Raw genomic sequence first — 23828 nt, forward strand, 5'->3', positions numbered from 1 at the left:
TGGCTGCCTACCGGAGGAAATCTTTCGGAGCTGGCTGGTGGGATTTTCAGAGTCGGCGAGCCAAGGGGCTTTGGGACTACGGCACTCGAATCTAGACCTTGAGGCAGATCATGTCTTCTATGTAAAATACCTTCGTGAAAATGCTGCCCATATGCTGTCTAATCTCTTTATATGCTCTTGAAGCTCACCAGACGCCTGTCAAGCAAGCAATGTCCGAGTCCCAGTCCAAGAACGCCCCTAGCCCTGGTAGACCCCGAAGCAAACCCCCTCGTTCCCAGGGACCTCCAAAAGCTTCCAGGGTCGCCATGCATTCTAAAGGTATCAGTAGATATAATGAAACCGTTTTTGACCAGATTTTTCCTGCGCTATGGCATTCCTAAGGTTTGAGCCTTCGAATCTGCGCTGCAGGACCGTTGTCCCAGTCCTTGTTTCCCGCTGAGGAACATCTACAACAAGGAAGTATCTGAAGTCTGGTGGAAAAATCGGAAAACTGAGATGGGGCTCGATCAATTCCTTCGGGGGCTTTGTAGAGTGACGGGACGTCGAAGAGGCTGTTCGGTGGAGGTAAGGGGTGGGCTCGAGGGACAGGTCTTCACACGATTCTTGGTAACCTGAAGATAATCAGAAGTCAGTACCATCTTTTTAAAGCTCAAGAGAAAGATGAGGAGACCTGAATTGTAGACCTGAGCATTGGAGAATCCATAGCCGGCCCGAGCACTTCGGTGGACATCAGCCCCGCCCCCTGAAAGCGCTGTGAACCTGAGCCTTAAGGACATAGGGGATCAGTAACACAGTCAGTAAGCACAGTCAGTAAGACTCAAAAATGAGCTTTTGATATGCATAGAGTGTTAGATTCGAAGTGGTGGTGGTGCTTGGATGTCTTCGCAGCTACTCGCACCAGCACCATGGCCAAGGCTCAGGGGGGAGACGACCTGTAGAAGCTGGGCTGAGAAAAGTATTCTCCCTTCGACAACGAATATCAAATAAATAAAAGAAGAACGAAATGGCTGACCAAAGGACCATCGAGCTCTAACAAAAATATCTTTGACCTGACCGGAGAGGCAGTGTGTGCTACCCTGGCCCTGACGAGGTGCGCGGGAAATCTTGAAGCTGAGTCATCAAAGGCCTCATTTGGGCTTCCTCGGTGCGGGTGGTTTGGCGAGGACCATCACGTTTGCTTCTAGCTGCCTACCCTTTGTTCTTTAGAAAGTGGATACTGTGATTTCTTCTTGTGCGACGACAGGACGAGAGGCCCTTGTAAACGACCTTGGGAAACCCTCTCCTCAAAGAGTCTACAACCTGGCAGCCTGTCTGCCTCCATCGCATCTGCAGCTATAGAGTATTTTCCAACAGTCTCTAGTTTCCACTCGTCAATGAACCTTCGGAAACCTCGTCAGCCTCCTCCACTAAAGCGAAACGATCCAGGGAGAGATCAAGACAAATTGACTGTCTGAGGAACTGCGCCAACATCACTGGCCACTCTATCTTGTAAGCCCTCCAATAGTCGAGGCCCACTCACTTCCCTCTCTTCTGATCTACTAACACGGCTCTCCCGGTATATTTGAAATCGGGGATACCTATACGCCGGTGAGAGATCCCTCCAAGCTCTTGTAGCCACCGCGAGAAATACCCCCGTCCCCTGACACCCCCCCACCAACGCTACTTCCCCTACGAAAACAACAGAAAGGATGACGATGTCGTTCTTAGTTTATCTTGAATCTCGGCATAATTGGAGCCTCTTCAAGCTTTGAAACAGGGCTGCAGGACGGTTGTGCTTGCCCGCGCTGTCCTATCACGCGCTCTCTGTTGAAGAGGTGCTGTGTTACTGGTGCTGGAGAAGTCGGGAACACAAGAAGAGGTGAGAACGAGCCTCCTCCTTTCGAAATCACGCTCTGACTACCAAATAGCCATGATTTCTGGCCCAGAAACCATATCCCATAGGGCGTATGGTGAAGCATGGAGGAGTTTGCACCAGAATTCCCGCGTCCACTATACGCCTAACATCCACTATGCCCTGGCCACTGCCAGGGACCTTGGGGTAGTAGCTGGAGGAATGCAGACGCTTATCACAGGAAGTCAACATCTTGTCGGTGCCGCATTGCTTTGCCTAAATGGTGGCGCTTTGGTATAGGAGGCCCCGGACAGCCGTGAGGGGACATGGTCTCTGATAGAACACCACCCTTCATCAAACACCCGACAAGCCGTCATCGTATAGGGGTTAGTACATCAGTTTGTGGTCTATTGAAGCACTGAAAACGCAAGTTCGAGTCTTGCTGACGGCAAGGCATTTCTTTTTGCCATTTCTCCCTGTTTTAGGGGCGTTCAGCCTGCATCGGTCATGAATCATGATGATGTGACCACAGACATTCCATACATCAGCAGTACCACCGTCTAGGTTTCTGAAAGTTCGTCAATAAGCAGGCAAGGCGAGACTGTCCGGTCGGGTTGCTAACAGGAGGCCGTTGGTCTGTCAAATCGAATGGATGGTTGGGCACCTTACACTTGAAGATAGATTAGCTATATCAACATTTTTGATCTTCCACATCGTGTCATCCATGTCGTAGTGGGTTGTTCATCCCAAATACCGGACAATCTGATAAGTCATATGGCTGCTTCACGGCCTGAAGACCAACCCATATAGCTTACTTTCTTGTCAAAACATAAATATAAGCATTAAAACAGAACTGCCCCTACGCTCCCTCGGGCTGACCTCGAAAAGTTTCTAAGAGCCATTCGCAGCCAGTCAGGGTAGTCCAGAAACTCGCCGATGAGAAACCTATGAGGCTTGTGTGCGGAGACCTAACAGCATCGAAGGAGCACCTTCACCAGGCACTAATGTTGGTGAGAAATACCAGATAACACTACCGATACAAGTCAGCAAAGCAATCAGTCAACGGTGTTGTGGTGGCCGAATGTCTTTGGCACCCAGCATCCCATCACTTTTTCACAATTCGAAGGGCTCGTGGCTCTCGAAGCCCATTCCCTTGATGTACCTAAGGTGATCTCTTGGGAGCCTCCAAGCAAAAAACCATCATCGGTCTCTGGAGTGGATTCGATGTCGAACCCCTGCCTTGGATCGTATAGAGTGAAGATGACGTGGTGGATCTGGACGCGACAGAGGACGTTGGCCAAGCGCTTGAGCACTGATACTCCATTCCTCTGGTTCGAGACTTGACCAAAGATCAAGATACGCGTAGGAGCGGTTCTGTCTAGGGGTTAGCATGATACGGGCAGCAGCCATTGAGACACAGCACCTTTGAGCCGTGTTATCAATGAACCATTCAGCGGCTTTGACAGCGCTAATCTCATTGTGCGCACCGTCCAGGAACCAGTTGAACTTGTCCTCTACCACATGCTGGAACCGCCCCGGCCAAGAAAACTGACTTATGCCCTGCAGTTTATCCGAGGGCGACAATGGTCCAGCTTTCTTTTCCTGGAGAAAACGATCAGCAGCGGCAAGTGCAACAGAGCAGTTGGTACGCTGCACATCGGGCTTCAGCTGTGATGTGTCTTCCGGGAGAGTCGAGTCCAACTCGACAAACTCAAGGTTGACCCCTTTCTCTGATGACTGGCCCAGGAGAATCCCTGCAGCAGAGGCCTCTTGGGGAGACGAAAGTGCAAGGGATCCGTGTTTGAAGATACCTGCTTTGTGCCAGGCAATGTTCTCAATGGTAGGCCCCAACTGCTTCACGTGGTCCATCCCGAGTGGAGTGATGACGGACACGACGGGGTGCGCGATGACGTTGGTAGCGTCATATTCGCCACCGTGGTGAGTCTCGACGATGGCTGCTTCGACATCCTCTCTGATAAAGGTATGAAAAGACACTAGGGCGAGGAGCTGAAGATAACGAGGCAAGGTGCCTGAGCTTCTAGCCAGGGCATCCCACACCTCAAAGAAGTATCTTGCGAAACGGTTCCGGTCTATGGGTTGGAAATCAAGGCAGACCCTCTCCTCGGGGTATATGAGGTGTGGCGATGTATAAAGACCAGTCTTGCGTGGGAAGCCGGTTCTTTTCCCGTGAGTTCTGAGGAAAGATTCGATGAAGGCGCAGGTGCTGCCTTTTCCCTTGGTGCCGGCGACGTGGATGATGTTGAGGTGGTCGATGTCAGCCCTCTTTGCTCTTGGTCAGAGTAGCTCCGAGGTTTTCGAACAGGACATACCGAGTGGCCGATACGATGAAGCCATTCTTTCATACCGGCTATGCTTGGAGTTCCTCTCAGGTCGGGATTTCCATCCTGACTTGGAACATCACCGAGCACTGGGACAGTGCAATCTGGTCTTGCGTTTGGTCTAGTTGGGCGGCGCCAAGTGTTGAGAATGTCGATGGCATTCTAGTCAGGGTTAGATTTAGTTTGATGGAGAACTACCTAGTTCACCTTGTAGTCCCTATTTGGTGGTGGCAATGTGGCGTCCCTGTCCATCGTGAATACTTGATCAAACGGCGACAAGACCCTCCAATGTTTGAAGTATCAGAGAAACCAGCTTTTGTGATTTTTAAATGACAAACTAAGAGGAGACATCTTTCCAATTTGGCGGGACTGGGTTGATTTCTAACTGGAGCCCCAGCAATGAGAGAGAACAAAGAACTGCACCCCCTTGCTTACACCTTGGCCTTCCAACCCTGATCTAGCTTCTTAGCCCTGATTCCCTTGGCAATAACAAAGGAACAGCTGCCAAGAATCAAGCAGCTCCCCGCAAAAGCCTGGGCCCCGACGTACTGACCATCCTGCGCTTTGATGATAGCCCCAGCGATTGGCTGGCCCGTCAGTGTGGCGAAGCTCACAATCGTAAAGGCCATGCCCAGCCTGGTGCCCTGTCTGCTTGGGTCGGACGTCATGCTGCTGAGGCCGACGGGGAACATGCTCTGCACGCCTCCAGTCCATATCCCGTAGATGGCGGCCCATATGAATAGGCCCGTGGTGGACTTTACGGCTGCCCAGCAGTACATCATTGCTCCGGTTACTAGAGCCAATGGGATCTGGACTGTAAGACAGCCATAGCGGTCTGCGATGTAGTTTGGTATGACACGGCCAATGGCCCCGGTTCCGTTGAGGACTAGGAGGACGTCGAGGGATCGGGTGAAGCTGACGCCTAGGACGTCTCGAGCGTAAGCTGCGAGGTAGTAGAAGGCAAAGTAAACTCCCCAGAAGGCCTTGGTTTGTGAGTTAGATCCCTGGACGTTGAAGTTAATTCGAGAGAGAACCCACCATGAAAGAACCAAGGACATAGAAAGAGTATTCAAGTTCCTTGAACGCAGACCATTCAACCAAAGGCCCCGACCTACGGGGTGGAATTCGAGACTTGAGAAAGCAAGCCGCCACTCCGAGAGTTCCAAGTTGCACAAAGGCAATGGCACGGATGGCCCAAGGAAATCCAACCGAGGGGAGGAGCTGCCTCATGATACTCGGGTAGACCAAACCCCCAGTTGCACTCCCAGCGGCAGCAACACCCATGGCTAGAGCACGGCGCTTCTCAAAGTATGTCGATATGGTAGCCATCGAGGGACAGAAGATGAAGCCATTGCCTAGTCCCATGCAGATTCCTTGAGCCAGGAAGAACTGCCAGTATGTCTTGCAGAAGGAGGTGGCGAAGCAACCGACGATGACGAGGAGGAAGCCTAGAGCGAAGAGTTGACGAAAGTATCCCGCGTCTGTCATGCGGCCGGTAAAGGTTCCGACGAAGAAGAGGAAGAAGACTTCGAAAGATCCAATCCAGGATATGTCGGAGGGGGCGCGGTCAAGCATTTGGGCGTAGTATGGTTGGAAGACGCCGAACGAGTTGATGATGCCCCTAGGAGAGGTTAGATGGGTGACACAAGGGAGGAGAGTAGACTTGCCAGCTATTCATGACGACGAAATGGCCGCTCACGACTTTTGGTCTGTTAGGATATGAGCTCCGTGATGCTGTGCGTGAGTGTCAACTCACCAACCATCCAAGCTATCCACCCTCCATCTGGCGCAGGGCCTGGGTCCTGGTAATGCTGTTCCATATCTCGCGGAGCATTTCCTTGAGGCGCAGTCTCTGCTTCTGTATACACAGCCTTTTCGTCACGGTTGTTTCCCGAGGACCTCGTATCGACCTTGGTTGTGTCAATTGCTGGGCTCGTGGCTTGGTCAGGGTGCGTGCATACCCGTTGAGTTTCAGAGACGGAACGCAACGCCGATTGGCCACGCGAGGCAGTGATGTCATCCATTTCAACGCTCAACGGGGCAGAATGTCTGTTTTCAACGTGCTGGGACCTCTTCTGTGATGTGCAACGTACGCTTCGTTGCTGAATCAGAACCAAACATTGGATTCATAATCAAAGGGAAATGAAGGACTGCGGGGATAAACATTTCCGTGTTTTGTACGGATACGGTATCGGCATCGAAGAGTGGAGAGGTCAGCGAACCCCGAGGGCCGAGTCAAATAGCCTGAACGGATACAGGCCGGATCGTCGGTGGTGGATCTGTTGGCCGTGGGGATTCATCCATGAGTTATAAGGCTTTGGGGTCATGATTGTAACTATTCTCGATTTCAAACAAATAAGTACAATCTATCTATGCCAACAAAGCCACCAGTTTCACCTCGGGCCTTGGCATCGGGCAAGTTGAAACCGGGGGGCATCTGGGCTGGCTCAGACCTCGCCAAGATAGCTGAGTCAGCACTCTTGGCGTTGACTCGGGACTTTCAACCGACATCCGTAGCATCAACCATTACGGTAACAATAACGGACAACATCCCGAACACAAACTGCTTCATGCAGAACATTTCTTCCGCGGACAAAGAAATTCATCACAAGCAATCTGCAGCACCTACAAAGATCCTTGGGTCATCATGCCGTAAGTGTCAAGATTGCATCAATCCGGCGAGCCATGATTGGCTGCACAATACGAGCCGACTAGCATCGCGGGCCGGGTACGTAACTATCCCGACAGTCAATATTGATTTGAATTTGTCAGATCAGAGCCTAGCAAAGGCGCGCCCTGAACTTGGCATCGTTTGGAATCATCTTTATTGCTGCGATAGTAGCATCCTCTCAGCATCTTGAGATGGCTGGCACACTATTGCTGACAGAAACCTTCGCTGATGTGAGCTTCCTGATATGCCATGAACTCAAATGTCGGAAAGGTTTGTAATTCATCCGCAGGTGAAACACTCACAATAACATAGGAAGATGGCTGGTGACTGATGGTCTAGGGATATCTATATAGGTGTGCAGCACCCCTTACCTCCGGTTGACATTCACAATACATACCTACAACCATCAGCCACAGTGCATCACTAAACAAGCAACAGCATCACACAAACCCCAAAATGTCGACCACCATGAAGGCCATCGTCATCTCCGAGTTTGGTCCCGTCGAAAACCTCGTCATTAAGCAAGTCCCGAAACCGTCCGCCACAGAACCAGGCACAGCCCTTATCCGCATCAAGGCCTTTGGCATCAACCACGCCGAGATGCATATGCGTCGCGGAGAATGGGCTGAATCAGTTCCAATCAGCGGCATCGAGTGCGTTGGAATCATCGAAGACTGTCCAGGCGGCGAGTTTGCCCCTGGAACACCTGTGGCAGCGCTCATGGGAGGACTTGGTCGCACGATTCCTGGTAGCTATGCAGAGTATACCGTTGCGAATACTTCCAACGTTGTTGCTCTGGGAAACCCTGGTGAAAAGCTGCCCATCTCTTGGGCTGATGCTGCTGCCCTTCCCGAGAGCTATGCGACGGCCTGGACTTGCCTCTTCCGAAACCTAAACCTTCAACGAGGACAGCGGATCCTCATCAGAGGTGCTACATCTTCTTTTGGCAGGGCAGCTGTTAACCTGGCTGTCGAAGCGGGTGCCATCGTCACAGCTACAACCCGCAGTGAATCCAAGTTTGCGACACTCAAGGATCTCGGAGTGTCTGAATGTGTTGTCGAAGCACCAAACCTGAGCGAACGTCTTAGCAAGGACGGAGACTTCGACAAGTTCGATAGCGTGTTGGAACTGGTCGGCAACAGCACCGTCGTTGACTCACTGCGTCTTGTGCGCCGTGACGGTCGTCTCTGTCTAGCCGGATGGCTCGGAGGTCTTGACCCGATCAAGGGACCAGCAGGACCTGAGGAATCACGAGGCTTTAACCCACTCTTGCAAATGGCCAGCGGTGTTCACTTTAGCTTCTTTGGTAGTTTCGTGTTCGGAAATAAGGACTTTCCCGTCTCTGACGTGCCCCTGAAGAGCGTCCTGGAAAAGGTGGCGGAGGGCAAGATTGACGCCAAGCCTTGGAAGGTGTTTGCTTTTGAAGACATCCGGGCTGCTCACCAGGCTATGGAGAGCGGACAGACAGGTGGGAAGATGGTGGTTGTAGTTGACTAGTTTCAGGGAGAAATCCAATATCCAAGCCTTTTGATTCCTACACAGATCAGAGTCCATGCCCCCAAGAAGTCGAAGATATGTAATATTTCCCGTCCAATCTATCGCCTTGAGAAAACTGCCTCCGACTCATAATCTCGCCCACCTGAAATTGAATCACTGCCTAGGCCGTCACGAGGTTCCCAGCAAAGCCAATTCAGTCAGATACGAATCCGAATGGCTCAACAATAGGACCGAGCACTGATTTGAAAGCCTCTCAATGTCACTGGGGGGGTTTTTCGCTGCGTTTGCACAACCTTTAGGTACCCATTCAGGCCCGCCATCCTCTACGTTTGACTTGGGCTGATACAATGCTGAATTTTACCTTTGTAGGTGTAAAATGCTTTCTTCCACCATCTGGTGCTGAGCAGCTTCATTCCGACTCTTCCCATCATATCGTCCTGTTCTCACACGCTTCCAAGTCCAAGACATCATGGCTCGCTCAAAGCACTTGCACCGCGCGAACCAACGACTCCAATATGCCAAAGAGATCGAGTCTAAGATCCGGACATGGAGCATGGGAGAATTCTTTCGACTGAGTACGGTGCATCTCGCCCTCTTTATGATGGCACCGATGTCGGTTTTCCAGCTAGGCCGGATCCTTTCGCCAGTGGACCAGACAGAGGAATTCCTGCATCTGGGTGTGACAACGTTCCCTCCGCTAATCCGACATTGTGAGTTATGGCCCTGCTGGTTAAAATCATTTGTATAGTATGGGCAGAAGCTAATGTGATACTAGTCTTGGAACAGTCCCTCATTTCCCAAAGCCGCAACGATGACCCTGTCAAGCAGTCCGAGAAGAGCCTATGCCTCCAGCGAGATGGGAATGTTTGCGTCTTCATCGGAGATCCCAACCCAAGAGTATGTCATATACTCCCTCTGTCGTGGGGCAACAGCAAGGCAGCCATGAAGAAAACTCTGTTGTTGCGTCCAGCGATCAACGTCATGATGGGAACCGACTGGATGCATCAACACGACAAGCACATTGGCGATGCGGATAGAGTTTGGAATATGCTTTGCCTCAACGAGAAGCTTCATGAACTATGGACACGTGGTTCCTGTGCTTTTAAGGGCATCAGAGTTCAGCACCTGAATCAACGCGAGTCTGTGGTTGTTCTTGAGTTTCACTGGATGCCGAAACTAGAGAACACCAAGCCTATGGTGCATGCGAATCTTGAAGGGAGGCAAAACGACTGGACCAGGATGGCTAATGCCATGCACCAACTCCATGCCTCGAAGGTGCCAGCGGCAACCACGGAAGCTCAACCAGGGTTATCAATTCCATTGGGAAAACGCATCGACATCCGAATGGCAAGGAGAGAAGCCGGCAAATTCAAAGCCATGATCGACTTGCAATGGGCTTGCATCACCGCGGCAGCTCTCAGCGGCGTTGCATCGCCCAGGATGCTGCATGAGTACGAGCCATACTGGTGGAGATGTGACAAGCCGTACTGGTATAAATGTGAGGAGGGCATGAGGTTCAATGTCTTGTCGTGGCTTGACAAAATCGACTAGACATGGACAATGTGTACGAGATGGTATATGGCATGGGTTGCCTTTGAAGAGAAATGGCCTTAGGAATTAGACATTAGAATAAACATACCATGGCATCCCAGGACAAAGACGACATGCTTTTTATTTGCACCGTTTCTTTAACCAGCTGCCGAGAGTTTGTGACTTTTGGATACGAGAAGGAATGAGATCACATGCGAGAAAACAAATCCTTCTTGTAGACGAAACGTGCAGGCGGGCTCGTACGATGCTGCGGGGAATAATATCTTCCTACTATAGTCCTCTCGATTCACAATTTCGACACCTCTCCCTCACGCAACGGTTATGAGATCAACGGATTAGGTCGATGCCACTCCCGGGGGGCGAAGAGGAAGACTGTTCTACCTCGAGTTTGAATGGATTCCGTTACCGGCTTCCCGAGCATGGCGCATTTATACCCCCGTGCCAACGCATGAGCCCAAGCACCAAGACAGCCACCCACCAGTGGTATTCTGAAACATTTCACGGAAGGGATCGATACGAGGTTGAGGCCTTAAACTGAGCTGACCCGAACCAGTTAACAAGCCAATTATATACTGATGGGATGTTGCAATCCTACGTCGCATCATTTCTCCTCTCGGACATCGAGGCTTCGGAGTTTTCTGATCTGACCTGATGCGGGGAGGTAGATCTAGGATCGGTATATTCCCTGCGTGTCAGATGATTCGTGTAAATGAAAAAGGAGCCAAGAGCTGACAGGTCTGATGGAGCGCGTCATTCCCTATGGAATGGGGTGGGTGATATATCTGCGTCACTGGATTACTATAATTAGGTGAGCGCTATACGAGGTGCTAGGAAGAGGCATATGCGGCGACCCGGAGGGATATATAAAGGGCGTCTTGGGGACGGCGGATTGATTTTGAACCAAGCAGACTCGACCTAGATAACCTTGACCAAACTACACTATAACACATCAATACCATCACTTGATCATCATGCGCTTCACCAACTCCTTCTTCACAGCCGTCGCTGCCCTCGCATCCACCGTCTCAGCCGGAAACATGGGCGTCGCCAACATCCTCGCCATCACAGGTCCATCCGGCGGGCAGCACACAGAAAAGACGGTCACCGTCCCCTTCGGTCAGCTCACGCACTACGACATGGCCATCAGCGAGCTCCGCCTCGAGAGCATCGCCGTAACACTCCCCGGCGGCGCCATCGAGCCCAACATCCAGGACATTACATGTCAGATGTACAAGGACGAGCATGGGCTGGATCCTGGAAGTAGGGAGTTTACTATTGATCGGCCGGCGCTTTTGAGTACGAATACTGTTCAGTTTGGGTGGGTTCTGTGCTATGTCGAGGTTGAGAAATAGGGGGTGGACTATGGTTCAAATGTTGCGCACCCTGGGGACTGCTTAGTTTCATTCTGCCAGCTCTTTATACTTGTGTAGACTTTTTGTTCATGGTCGTGGTCGATATGAGCACTCTACAACCTCACCATTTCACTGTAAGCACAACCTAACAAGCTCCATCAAGTGCTTGGCATCTGTCCTTCTCCTCAACATCAATGCCGTCTCTGAAAAGGACCATTGACCATGATAACAAGAGACTCGGTTTTGCCCATGACGTGATCAAAATCTAATATCGTCAGATGTTTTAAGCTTCTATGGCGCCCGCATATTGGGGATGCAGCTGTCCCCCTGAGAGGGACTTGATGGCCCGGACTTCCCGTTTAACTTGAACTTGGACAGATGTTCTCTTCCATCTTGACGACCTGTATAGTGGAACTTACAATGATCAGTCTCATCACGTGACCTAGATCTGATCGACCTTTGCAGGAACGCCTCCCACCAGGAAGGGCCTTTCTTCCTTCGCCTCCCTTGCTAAATCAATGACAGGACTCTACTCAAGAGGATTCCGCCAGATACACACCGTGATATTCCCCCACCATCCCCCAGCCATCGTCTCCGGCCATCGTCTCCTCTACTTGCTCCATGGCATCGCCCTGATCTTTGCCTCGTGTTACTCAGCGTCATAGTCCTCGCCATGCTTACGCGGCACACGAGCTCGATCCGAGAAGATTAAGCCTTATGCTCCATAGCACGAGGACCTTCGCCCTTTGGTTCCTGACCGAGGATGCGACGACGTTATCGGTTATAGAGCTCAGCCCTTGCAAGCCACCTTCTCGGGTGCCACCATATTCCTCAGCATCCGCAGTGAAACGACCTGCTTGGGATGCTCCAGTTGAAATAAGCTTATTGTTTCACAAAGAAGAGGCGCTGTTGATGCAGCTCGTAATTCTCGCCTAGGCACTATTCGGGTGGATATGTGCTGCGATAGAGGCTTCTTGAAGAGGAGGCGTGGCCGTCCTGTCGGCGTTTGCATCTTTATTTCAACCTGTTCAATTCCGCTGGCCATTATCTCTCGATCAGACTCTTTCATTGAAATTGCTGTCATGGCAGAATCATCACAATCTCCGAAACCTACGCTCCAGCCTCTCTTGGATGAGACTCAGGGCGAGGCACTTGCTCACGCGTCTTGCAGCTCAAGAAGTGCATCTCCCGAAAGGAAAAATAATGCCAACACCCAAAAGTTGCACATCTCATGGTGGCTCGAGTTGAGCGCCCTGATCCTTAGTCTCGCATCCTTGGGTGCGCTCGTCGCTCTGTTGTCCATCTCTGACGGACAACCGGTATCAACATGGGCTGGCCTCTCACCAAACGCCATCGTTTCTATCCTGGCAGGTACATCAAGAGCCAACCTGGCATTCGTTATAAGCACCTGTCTCTCCCAGGGGAAATGGAACTGGGCTGGAAAGTTTGTCGAACCGCTGATTGATTTTGATCGGTTCGATGCCGCAAGCCGTGGCGCTTGGGGAAGCATACGCCTATTGAGAAGCATGATACGGCACCCATGAGCATCTTTCTGGAATCTACCAAGGCAATTGATTCACTTAACTAACAACGATGCATGTTTAGCCACTGGGCCTCACTCGGCGCTTTCACTGTGATAGTTCTTCTGGCCTACGAACCTTCCATCCAGGCAGTCCTAACACAACGACGTGTCGGTGGTACTGGACAACTCTAAATATAACCAATTATCGGCATTTGAACTGGATTCAAACCGGCCATCGGAGGCTGGACCTATCATCGGGAGGTCGTCTAGGTTGGATGCTGGATACTGGAACATAAACAGAAATTTGGGGTCGCGTCATATAGTCTTCCCAGGCCCAGACGGCAAAGAGATGGTCTTTATACCAGACGATACGCTCAGCACCCCCGAAGATATGGGCCTTACGGCATCCGTCTGGAACGGTTTCTCCTCTTTCGTGACACCGCGGAACCTCTGGCCCGCCTTTTCGTACGCATCGGGTAACTGCTCGTGGGCCCCATTCGCGTCTCTCGCGATATGTTCCCAGGTGTATCAACCTTTCTGAACACGTCGTGAGAACTTCGGGAAACTACACGTTCCCCCGGTCGATCAGAGTGCCTGGAGGTTGGCCACTTGAGAAGAACGAGACGCTCCCAGAGGTCAGCAACAAGGATTCATTTGCGAACTGGGGTCTGTTTGGCGAGAATATCATTCCCTGGACGAGGCATGAGATTCCAGAGCTTGGACTGGATTTGACAAATTATGACGGAAAGAGAAAGTGCGGCTCTGGGAATGTTGAATGCCCTGACACGTATCTATCGGCCACCTTTACGACGAATGCTGGACGCACCATCAATTTTTGCAACTCGTCAGTCCTCGTTCTTGCTATTCAGTACCTGCAGGCTGATAAAAGCTGGAGAGAGAATGAAACGACGTGGCAGGGGACACACGTCGAGGCACAAGAATGCGGTCTCTACTTTTGCGTCAATGAATACGAAACGAGCCCTGAGCAAGGGGTTCTTAAGGAACGGGTAGTCAATTCGTGGACGAATAAGACTGCCAACTCTCATAATCCACCCAGCCCGGGAAGTCTGATCGAATACCGCCAGCACCTCAATAACACTCTGGACTTGTTCCCTTACTACGACAACCTGACGGACCTCCAGCTTTTCGTCCCCGACGAGCACAACAAGGGCTTGGTGAAGGAAACCTTCAATATAACCCAGCCCAGCATAGTCCTACTGTTTGACAACATCAGACGGGGGCTACAGGAGGTCGACGACTGGGATGCCCCGCTATGGAATGGCACTAGAAGCTTCATCTACCCTTCGTTCGGTTTGAACCTGCCGCCTGGAATGGTGTTCGGTCTGGGAGAAGCGGGGAACGTTTCTGCGAGCGTCGAAAAGGTGGCGCTGAGCTTGACGAAGTGGATGCGTTACCGAGGGCTGACGTCGTCCCTGTCCACGGAGAGGCTACGGTGATGACAGTCATCACTCGAGTTCGATGGGAGTTTCTTGTCTTTCCAGCAGTTGTGCACTTGCTGGGGTTTGTCTTTGCTGTTGTGTCCATCTGGGAGACGAACTCTCTCAAGAAGCCGGCATGGAAAAGTAGCATGCTAGCGGCTCTTTCGCATGCTCCTGATGGAGAGCTAAGGGAAAGGCTGCGAGAGGCCGCTACCCATGATGATATTCAGGAGGTCGGAAGGAAGAACAAGGTGATGATGGAGTGCCAGGATGGTAGGAGTCGGTTGATGTCGAAGGAACAAATAGAATGAGGGACGTTTGTCACCATGGCTTCTCCGGGTCCGCTTTGTAGACTTCAGCGGCCTTTTGTCCGTTCTCGGCTATGTGGAATGCGATGACTAGTTTCTTCAGAGAGTTTGTGAAAAGGCATTGGTAGACGGGGTTGTCTTGAACGATGAGATGTTTGACTTGTTGGTCGGGTATGCGAGTTGACGAGGTTTGCTTATCGACGGCTGTGGATTTTGAAAAGTTGATAGCTGCGTTTAGTCTCTGGTCTTGCTGGAACTCCATTACTGTTAGCTAATACCTGGACAGTCTAAGACAACCTGCGGCCCGGCTTTCCGACGCTGCTCATTAGTTAGATGTGACACATCGGTCATCCCTGTATATATAACTCTCCTGGTTACCATCACGTTGCTCCTTAGTTGAGCATGGGAGATCAAAGTTCCATTGGCAATCGGTGGCTCTTTTGAATACACGGGTAACCCACATTGGATCTGGAAGGGCTCTTACAAGTCGACTTGAGTTCAAGTTCCTAAATCATGAGCACAGCAGAGTGCTCGTGTTCTGGTTGTCGCCAAAGGCCAGCCCGAAACGTTGGTTGTCACGTGGGACCATCAATAGGGATAGGCGTTGTTCCCGCACTCCCGTCGCGAGCGGCTGAATTCACTCACTCTTCCCAAATGCAACATTGGTTAAATTACAGTCAACGCCAAGACTCAAAGTCGATAAATCAGGCGACGTCCAGGCCGAGGCAGAGATAAGGGAGCCCCGCCCACGATGCATGCTCCGACGCAAACTCGCTCTTTCAGCGCGAAAGCGACAATCAGTTGCCTGTGTCATATTAGTGACTGCGCAACCAACATACCTATTGATTGACGGCATTGTCGCGCGACAAATAACTCTCTCTCCCTTACGCCTGGCCGGCCAAACTCGCCCATCTTCACCATGGGGCCGCCCAGCGACAACTTCGAGCTCCATTCAGTCCGCACCGTGACAAACGACGCGCCTCGTCGACAAACAGGCTTGGCCAAGGACGAGCAACTCCTGCGCTATCGCAAGCGGTCGGCATGGATATTTGCCTTTTACTTTCCCCTCCTCGTTCTGCCCTGGATCTTCACCGCCATCTTGATGTACCGCCCCATCAACCTGCACTCCTACATTAACCAGACTGGAGGATACACGCTCAAGGATGTTGCAAATCTCGAGAGACTGCGTGTCGCCGTCGATATCCTCACGCAAATCTCCTCCACCCTTGGTATCCCTATCGTGTCGACCATGCTCGCCCACGGAGCTGTTGTATACACGCAGCGTCGCAGGCCGAGCCAGGATCTCAGCCTGTTGCAAATGTTTACGCTAGCAGACAGACAATGGCTCAACATTCGACACATCTGGAAATCCCTGACCACACTGCCAAAATCTTGGAATTCATCATCGACCTACCTCCGGTTGGCAGCTGGCCTCATTTTTATCAGTGAGTGTCTTTCCGTATGATCCATTCCATCGCTAACACGGCGTTCCAAGCTGCTGTCCAGCCACCACTGCAGTCCGTCCTTATCCGAGATGAAACTATACCCATCGTGACATGCACGCCAAATACGTGCTATTCCGACAATCGCGATACCTGGGTCGTTGGCAACGATGCCGACCCAGAAGCCCTAGCCCAGAGCTCCAGCAAGTGGGTTATTCAAAGAACATCCGAGAAGATAATCAGTGTGGACAGCAAAGAAACACAACAATTCCTTTGGTCCGACACCCCCTATTGGCTTACCGATTCCATATATTCTTCGACCCCACTCCGCGATAAAAGGAACTTTGAATGGGCTTTAGGATTGGGAAGGCTAGCGGACGAACCCAAGCATCTTTTCTTCGCCTCGTCAGTTCCCAATGGCACTTCGACTGGGATATTCCGACATCACGCCGTCAGAATGGATTCCAAGGCTACATGCGCTAAGGGCCGTTCGAGTCGCAGCGGCTGCAAAGGGACCAGGCCCTTCACTGCCTCCTTATCGCTACCCTACGTAGAGGTCGAAGTCTGTGCGGATGGAAACCAAGACACCAACCCCTGGGCGATTAGTCGCGATAAACAAGAAATCAACGAGAGTTTGTGGCTTCAGGTGTCCTCGTGGCACCCTGACCCTTACTACGGTTCGGACAACTTTACCATCCAGTGCGAGAGTGTTTCGAGGAGGGGTTGGTTCGAGCTTCCTAACCACCACAATGGCTACAAGCCTGGCCCTCTCCTGGACGTTTGGCCCTCGGAGAAGGAGCTTGCCCGAGACTTTAATGACAACAATCTATGGGGCCATTGGTAGGTGTTCCCAAGTTATCAACATGTGGAAGACAAGACTGAACATAATGCAGGCTCAAGACCTTGGACCCAACCCCTGGCCCCCTCATGACAGCAGCACTGGCCATGTTCGGCAACACATCCTTCTTTCACATGGCCATGGTAGCAGCAGAAGAATCCAATAATGAGACAGCCCGACAGATATGCGACCAGGTGAGGCTGCCATTCACCCGCCTAAGTTCCTCGGATTTTCCCAGGCCTGTCTCAGTATGCGGTGAGCTGAGTTTCCGAAGAGACCGGAGTGGCAATGTGTTGGACCTGCTGGGGCGCTACTTCATGTTTCTGGGCTCAAACAACATGACACAAGACGCCCTCAACATTGCAATGTACTTTGCCAACGAGGCCCTCCTTACAGCTGCCGCTGATCGGCCCCTCTACTCTAACCCAGGCCGCTTAGTATCCAAGCCCAAGAACAGCCTGGCCGGTTTGGTCGTCATCACTATTCTCGTTGGTCTACAGGCGATTGGTCTCTGTCTACTGATGGCATTTATCTACTCGACGCCCACTTGGACAGACGATCTTGATGCCGATGCCCTAACCCAGATAGGGGCCCAACTCAAAGATTTGGACGAAATCATGTCTCGAAGCCAGGTATGCGGTCTCGTGGGAACTGTCGAAAATCGAGGTAACGATGAGACATCATCCGTGAGGGCATCGTCGACAGAAGAGGCACGAGTTCAGGTCAGGAGGCCGTTCCACCTTAGCCTAGGCGGAGAAGGCATCATATCGCCGGAACTGCTAAAGGAGGGGGGATCTGAGGGAGCTTCATAGTGGATGATTTAGCGGCATACCAACAGCTTTTGCCCTCAACCAGCTATGTGGACTTGAGCCTCGCTGGAGGCATGGTTGCACACTATCTTCAGATACTAATACACCGACGCGATGTTTCCAAACAAGTTCTAGACATTTTTACCTGAAACTGCACTCTTAGGACAAGCTATTTCGCGGAGAGAAGTCAGGGACTGGGGCATGACCAAGTGACTTGGTGATTGGCTGAGTTGAAGTCAACCGTAAGTCTGAAAGCCTAGTTTCGCGATTTGGAGATGGTTGCATCTAGCAATCACCAATCGCATTACACTCTCGAAGTCAAAGCTTAATAACGTCCCTTCTCACATAGGAACCGGCGACCATTCCGAACCCCAATAATTCCTTCTGGAGACTTTCTTCACCAAGTCTCCATATGCCGACTCCACGTCATGGTCAAAGCTGTATTCGGGGTCCCCGATTTTCGCCACAGCATCCACAAAACCCACAACGATCAAGAGAAAAAAAAGATAAGGTCGGTTCTCTGTGTCATGGCTCGGTCCGGCCCCTGTCTGTTGCAATATTTAGAGTTCCACTTACACTAGACACCAAACCAGAACGCGCAAACCACCCCGGCCATCTGCCCCATTCATCTGTCGATGGTCTGGAGCCATTACATAAAAGAATGGTTGGTGGTGAAAACCTCGAATTGCGCAATCGGCCTGGACGCGTGGTAGATATAATAGAGCGATGGGCGCGGCTTGGCTTTCTCTATTCTATTGATGTCTTGTACGACACCGTGAGATCATCATGGGGGCTCATCAACAGGACGACATTGTCGAAAGCGCTCCGAGAGTGGAGGACACTCGGGATTTTGCGGAAGATGAGAAGCCTGTGCTTAATCATGGCGGTCATGGACCTACGCAGCGACGGCTGAAGGACTACCACATCACCTGGATTGGTCTTTGCAGTGGCATTGGAACCGGTCTTTTCATCGGAGCAGGATCTGCCTATGCCACAGCCGGTCCAGCAGGTCTGCTGTTGGCGTACATTGTCGTCGGTTCTGTGCTCTGGTGTGTCATGCAGAGCATCTCAGAGCTGGCCACGCTGGTAATTTCAAACCACCCCCTTCCTCAACATCGATGGCTAACACTACAATTTCTAGCTTCCCACGGCTGGTTCATTTCCTCACTGGGCTACCCGCTTCATTGATCCCGCTGTCGGCTTCTCCCTGGCAATCTCCTATGGCTATTGCTACACCATCGCTCTCGCCTCAGAATGCTCAGCTGCTGCAGTCCTCGTGGGCTACTGGACAGATCTCAACCCTGCTGTTGTAATCACAGTCAGTCTCGTTCTGATTCTCGCCATCAATCTCATGAACGTGCGCTTCTTCGGAGAAACGGAAGTGGTCGCTGGTGCCATCAAGGTTCTCTGCTTCATCGGCCTCGTCATCGTCGCCATTGTCATCACAGCCGGAGGAGGTCCCAACCACGAGGCCATTGGTTTCCGGTATTGGCGTGATCCTGGTGCATGGGTGAACTACAACGGCATCACTGGCTCTGCCGGTCACTTTCTGGGCTTCCTCTCAGCGTTTGTCAATGCTTCATTCTCATTTGTAAGCGTTGAGACGGTTGTCATTACTGCTGCCGAGTCTGTCAACCCACACAAGTCGATCCCCAAGGCGGCGAACCGAGTCACATATCGAATCGGTTTCTTCTATATCCTCGGAGCCTTTTTGATTGGATTGATTGTCGATCCTCGAAATGCAGACCTCGTCTCTGGCACCGGAAACGCCAACAGCTCGCCCTGGGTCATCGCTATCCGAGAGGCTGGCATCACCGCCCTCCCCTCCATCGTCAACGCCTGTATCTTGGTGTCTGCCTGGTCAGCTGGCAGTTCATACTGCTGGGTAGGATCCCGTATCATTCTCGCCATGACGACGGACAGGCAGCTTCCGCAGTTCTTTGGCCGCACGACATCGAGCGGTGTCCCCTGGGTTGCAGTCCTTGCTTCCTGGCTCTTTGGGCCTCTGGCGTATCTCAGTATGTCTGGTCCCTTCAAGTCAAGTGTGCTTGCTAACCTCTCTAGGTCTTGGTAGCGGCGGTGCCGCCCAAGCTTTCACCTGGCTTCTCAACCTCAGCACAGTCGCTGGTCTCATCGCTTGGGGAACGCTCTGTGTCTGCTACATTCGCTTCCACCGTGCCCTCAAGGTCCAGGGTGTCAGTCGTGACACTTTGCCGTGGAAGGCTCCATGGATGCCTTACACGGCCTGGTATGGAGCTATCGGATCGATCATTATCACGCTGGTGGCTGGGTTCCCCGTCTTCCTTAAGGGGAACTGGTCCACCACTGATTTCATCGCTTCTTATATCGGCATTCCTATATTTATTATTCCAATTATTGGATGGAAGATTGCGTTCGGTACCAAGGTGAATATTTGCTCCTTCAACCCAACAACGGGCAACTTTTTCTAACTCATTCGCTACAGTTTGTTCGGGCCAAGGATATCGATGTGTGGTCTGGTCGTCTCCCCCATGATTGGGTTCCTCATGACGCAGCGAGTCATGATACGAGCGACAAGGCTATCCAATCTGTTGCATAGATTATACATGACGTTTAGGGCTTTGCTTAGTATAGCCAAGCAATTTTTTCTATCAAGAAAAGTGATACGCGGCTGCTTGCTTCACTTTTGTCATATTTTACTCGTTCAATCTCTTGGGGGCATATTCTTGCACGAAGCACGCCTGTAACGTACCTATGAGATGTGATGGCAAAGTGAATAGAAATAGAGGCACTCAAGTATCCATGATGCGACTACACACTCATACCCCTCACGCAGCTTGTCTTTCTTCGGATCGATAATGGCCCAAACTCCGCTTAGTCAAGGTTCCTGCTTCACCGAATATCTCGTGAATGCCAGCTCTTAGTCACGACCCGCGCGGGTCGGGCTCTCAAGACGTCTAGCGAGCGGCATGGAATTGGGGAGTCCACGCTTCCTTGGGCATTACCTGCATGTTGCCAAGATATTTGGGTGTCTAATGTGAAGTTAACCCTTGTCTTAACTTTGTGCTGTCGACTATAAATACCCGTCAATCCGGCTTCTCTCCCGCTCCAGACTTCATCCTTGTTCAATATTTCTCGTTTGCCTCTGAACCTCTAGTTCACATTATCATCATGAGATATTCCTTCAATCTGATCTCTTTGCTAATCCTAGCCACAGGGACCAAGGCGGCGTCGACATTGTTTAGGGGCGGAACCGTCATCGGCTTCGATAACAAGACTCAGACACCCCAGCCTCTATACAACACCTCCATCTTGGTCACCGGAGATACAATCACGGCAATCTTCAATGAAAATGAAAAGGACTCTGTCGAGATACCTTTGGATACGGAAATAGTGCCAGCTGCAGACTTGATCATCTCGCCCGGCTTCATCGATACGCATCGACACACTTGGCAGACGACCTACCGAACTATTGCTTCCAACATTACCCTGTCCGAATACTTTGTCCGATACAGTCCCCTATCACGAGTCCCTGACCTGTTCACCCCAGAAGACTTTTACCTGTCTCAGGTGGTTGGGCTCTGGGAAGCGCTCAACGCCGGCGTGACTTCGCTGCTGGACCACTCACATAATATCAACACCCGGCAAGTCGCCGAGGCCGCTCTCGCTGCCTACTCTGATAGCGGTGCACGAGTTTGGTTTGGCTATGGCTTTGACCCTTCCGGTAACTTTACGATTCCGGAACGAGCGGCACATGTCCTTGAGTTGGCCACGGACCAGCGATTGTCAACAGGCCTGGTCCAGATGGGCATAGCGTTTGACACTTGGACGGGAGTTGACAAGTCGGGCCTGGAAGCGGTCCTCGGTTTACTCAAGTAGGTGCCTGATATGTTCTTGTCTAAACTCCACTAATAACATCAAAGAGACGGCAACCTCTCGGTCTTGACTACACACTGGCTGGACGGACAGTGGAATCTCCGCCACAGCCCATCCTTGCTCCATGGCCTTGGAATATTGAACCAAAGTCTCCCGATCGTCTTCTCTCACGGGACTTTCGTCACCCCGGCGGAATACGAGCTCCTCAAGGAATACGACCACTACGTCTCCATCACGCCAGAGTCCGAGATGCACTTTGGACACACAAACCAGGAGAGCGACCTCATAATGGATCAGGCAGCTCTTGGGGTGGATACCCACGCCACGTACTCTGGGGACATTGTCACTCAAGCCAGGATGTGGCTGCAAAGCGTGAGACTGAGATCTTTTAGAAAAACCCTCGACGAGTGGAAGATCCCTCGATACAGCCCGATGTCTGTGAATCAGGCCTTTCACCTGGCCACTCGAGCGGGTGCCCAGGCTCTCCGGCGCCCAGACCTCGGTGTCCTCAAGGTCGGAGCCAAGGGTGACATTGTCACCTTTGACGGAAAGTCTGTAAACATGGCTGGTTGGAGGGACCCCGTTGCAGCCATTATTCTTCATTCCAACGTCGGTGATGTGAAGGACGTCATGGTTGGTGGAAGCTTTGTCAAGAGGAATGGAAGTCTGGTTGCAGAGCAGCTATCCGATGTCATGACGAGGTTTCAGGAATCCGCGGCCAGAATTCAGGAAGAGGCTGTCAAGATTCCATATGAGATGAAGGGCGGTTTTGTCTTTAACCCTGCTCTTCCATTTGCCGTTGTCGAACCTGTAGATGCTGTGAGGAACGACGGCACAGGGTACTAGTCATCGTCTCGATACAAGAGCCACTGACTTTTATCCTTGACAGTCAAGTATTTTCTACTAGATAACTCAGCCCATAGACATAGCAATAACGATCAACGGAGTATTTAGTAAAAGTAAACCGTAAGTAAATAATGCACTTATAAATATATATATAAAACGCTTAAGTGCCAGTAAATATAAATAGGCCACTCTTATGAGCATTACTATGTAAAAAGGCATAACGGTTGCCCTACTTGGTAGACTTGTTAGTAACTACTCGGACGCACTGGTAGGCATCGATCTGGATCGAGATGTCGTCGCCGCTGGTTTTGTACGAAATAGAACCGCTCTTAACCCAGCTGGAACCATCAAACGAGCCTGATTCCACTGAACCAATACCGTAGCCTTGAATACCGGAGAAGATGATCTGGGCATCGCCGGTGCTGAGAACTGCAACCTCGGTACCACTTCTGACATCCACAATGCCGACGGAGCCGGTATCGGCTGGCTCATAGGCGAGATCGACCTTTCCAAAATCTCCCGGGACGTTTGTGTCGTTGGAGAAGATGTTGAGAAAGTCAAGGTCTTTCCCTCCTGCACCGACGGGGAGCTTGGTGGCGAGGTCAAGCGCGATCTTGTTGAGCATCTTGTTGGTGTTTCTCACGTCGGTAACGTATGAACCGCGAGGGACGGGTGTGAAGTCTCCGGAGCTCGTGTCCTTGGGGACATACATGCCGTGGCCATCGGTGCTCATCAAATCATAGACATTGTACAGCGACCCGCCAGCAAGACTAGCCAGAATGAGATGATCAAGGTTCGTGTATTCACCACCGTTTTCCATGATCATGGGGAGATTGAACCCAGTGGCGTAGTTCTTGCCATCGAACGCCGTCGTGTGGCCAAACTTGAAGATAGACTTGACGTCGTTGCTGTAGGGATCCAGACCAATAAAGTCGACACTCGCTCCCACGCTTTTTCGCATATTCTCGTTGTAGCTGGTGTGGGCGGCGTCAACTCCTCTGACGTCGTTTGACCTTGTCCAGACAGGATAGTCCGACTCCTTGACGGCATTGGCTAGGTTGGTGCAGAACTCCCACATGGTGCGATCCTCGAACGCCTGCACCGAGTCGAAGCTGCTCAGAGCCGCCCAAGTCTTGGGGTTTCTCCAAGGCTCGAATGCACTACCGTGGAACTTGTGGATGGCAGGCTCATTGGCTACGACAACCCCGATGACTGTCGACTTGCTGCCATGTCCGCGGTTGTACTCGGCGATGTGGTTCATCATCGCCTTGATAACAGCCTTTTCCTGCTTCCTCAAGCCCAAATCGTTCTTATCCATGTAGTGCCAGTAAACCCCGTAGGCTGGGTCCGTGTTCTTCTTGAAAATAGGGGTGTGCGAGCCGTCGGATTGGAGCTTCTCGATCTTGGTGAACTGCTGCATGACATAGTACGGAACACGGCTATCCATGGTGACACCGGTCGAATCGGAGCCGAACCAGACCAGCTCCAGTTTGAGACCAGCGCTCTCGGCCCAGCCAATCATGGTGTC

General features: G+C 51.6%; 9 protein-coding genes and 1 pseudogene across 10 annotated transcripts, besides 1 other annotated feature; 8 read left to right on the plus strand and 2 right to left on the minus strand.

Moving 5' to 3' along the window:
* Nucleotides 1-3031: 3031 nt before the first annotated feature.
* On the minus strand, nucleotides 3032-4422 carry NCS57_00893100 (Mur-ligase-M domain-containing protein; the record flags this gene model as incomplete). The annotated part of the gene is made up of 3 exons (XM_053058729.1): nucleotides 3032-4114; nucleotides 4162-4332; nucleotides 4378-4422. The coding sequence occupies 3 exons, from the start codon at nucleotides 4420-4422 to the stop codon at nucleotides 3032-3034; spliced, it is 1299 nt and encodes a 432-aa protein (XP_052912560.1).
* A 179-nt stretch (nucleotides 4423-4601) lies between these two features.
* Nucleotides 4602-6194, minus strand: NCS57_00893200 (uncharacterized protein; the record flags this gene model as incomplete). Its single annotated transcript, XM_053058730.1, has 4 exons — nucleotides 4602-5153; nucleotides 5209-5791; nucleotides 5870-5879; nucleotides 5927-6194. The coding sequence occupies 4 exons, from the start codon at nucleotides 6192-6194 to the stop codon at nucleotides 4602-4604; spliced, it is 1413 nt and encodes a 470-aa protein (XP_052912561.1).
* Nucleotides 6195-6793: 599 nt separating this feature from the next.
* On the plus strand, nucleotides 6794-7119 carry NCS57_00893300 (annotated as a pseudogene). Its single transcript has 3 exons — nucleotides 6794-6822; nucleotides 6886-6898; nucleotides 6955-7119.
* Nucleotides 6794-7119: a sequence feature.
* A 178-nt stretch (nucleotides 7120-7297) lies between these two features.
* On the plus strand, nucleotides 7298-8338 carry NCS57_00893400 (PKS-ER domain-containing protein; the record flags this gene model as incomplete). Its single annotated transcript, XM_053058731.1, has 1 exon — nucleotides 7298-8338. One exon carries the CDS (start codon nucleotides 7298-7300, stop codon nucleotides 8336-8338), a length of 1041 nt encoding a protein of 346 aa, XP_052912562.1.
* Nucleotides 8339-8807: 469 nt separating this feature from the next.
* On the plus strand, nucleotides 8808-9889 carry NCS57_00893500 (HNHc domain-containing protein; the record flags this gene model as incomplete). The annotated part of the gene is made up of 2 exons (XM_053058732.1): nucleotides 8808-9048; nucleotides 9114-9889. 2 exons carry the CDS (start codon nucleotides 8808-8810, stop codon nucleotides 9887-9889), a joined length of 1017 nt encoding a protein of 338 aa, XP_052912563.1.
* A 971-nt stretch (nucleotides 9890-10860) lies between these two features.
* On the plus strand, nucleotides 10861-11241 carry NCS57_00893600 (uncharacterized protein; the record flags this gene model as incomplete). Its single annotated transcript, XM_053058733.1, has 1 exon — nucleotides 10861-11241. One exon carries the CDS (start codon nucleotides 10861-10863, stop codon nucleotides 11239-11241), a length of 381 nt encoding a protein of 126 aa, XP_052912564.1.
* Nucleotides 11242-13112: 1871 nt separating this feature from the next.
* NCS57_00893700 (uncharacterized protein) lies at nucleotides 13113-14220 on the plus strand (the record flags this gene model as incomplete). Its single annotated transcript, XM_053058734.1, has 2 exons — nucleotides 13113-13228; nucleotides 13287-14220. The coding sequence occupies 2 exons, from the start codon at nucleotides 13113-13115 to the stop codon at nucleotides 14218-14220; spliced, it is 1050 nt and encodes a 349-aa protein (XP_052912565.1).
* A 1209-nt stretch (nucleotides 14221-15429) lies between these two features.
* On the plus strand, nucleotides 15430-17602 carry NCS57_00893800 (uncharacterized protein; the record flags this gene model as incomplete). The annotated part of the gene is made up of 3 exons (XM_053058735.1): nucleotides 15430-15955; nucleotides 16006-16792; nucleotides 16846-17602. The coding sequence occupies 3 exons, from the start codon at nucleotides 15430-15432 to the stop codon at nucleotides 17600-17602; spliced, it is 2070 nt and encodes a 689-aa protein (XP_052912566.1).
* A 783-nt stretch (nucleotides 17603-18385) lies between these two features.
* On the plus strand, nucleotides 18386-20177 carry NCS57_00893900 (AA-permease domain-containing protein; the record flags this gene model as incomplete). The annotated part of the gene is made up of 4 exons (XM_053058736.1): nucleotides 18386-18685; nucleotides 18741-19617; nucleotides 19664-20004; nucleotides 20064-20177. The coding sequence occupies 4 exons, from the start codon at nucleotides 18386-18388 to the stop codon at nucleotides 20175-20177; spliced, it is 1632 nt and encodes a 543-aa protein (XP_052912567.1).
* Nucleotides 20178-20749: 572 nt separating this feature from the next.
* On the plus strand, nucleotides 20750-22300 carry NCS57_00894000 (Amidohydro-rel domain-containing protein; the record flags this gene model as incomplete). The annotated part of the gene is made up of 2 exons (XM_053058737.1): nucleotides 20750-21453; nucleotides 21502-22300. 2 exons carry the CDS (start codon nucleotides 20750-20752, stop codon nucleotides 22298-22300), a joined length of 1503 nt encoding a protein of 500 aa, XP_052912568.1.
* Between the last annotated feature and the right edge of the window lie 1528 nt (nucleotides 22301-23828).

The sequence above is a fragment of the Fusarium keratoplasticum genome, chromosome 6 (assembly GCF_025433545.1).
Source record: "Fusarium keratoplasticum isolate Fu6.1 chromosome 6, whole genome shotgun sequence".
Classification (NCBI taxonomy): Eukaryota; Fungi; Ascomycota; class Sordariomycetes; order Hypocreales; family Nectriaceae; genus Fusarium; species Fusarium keratoplasticum.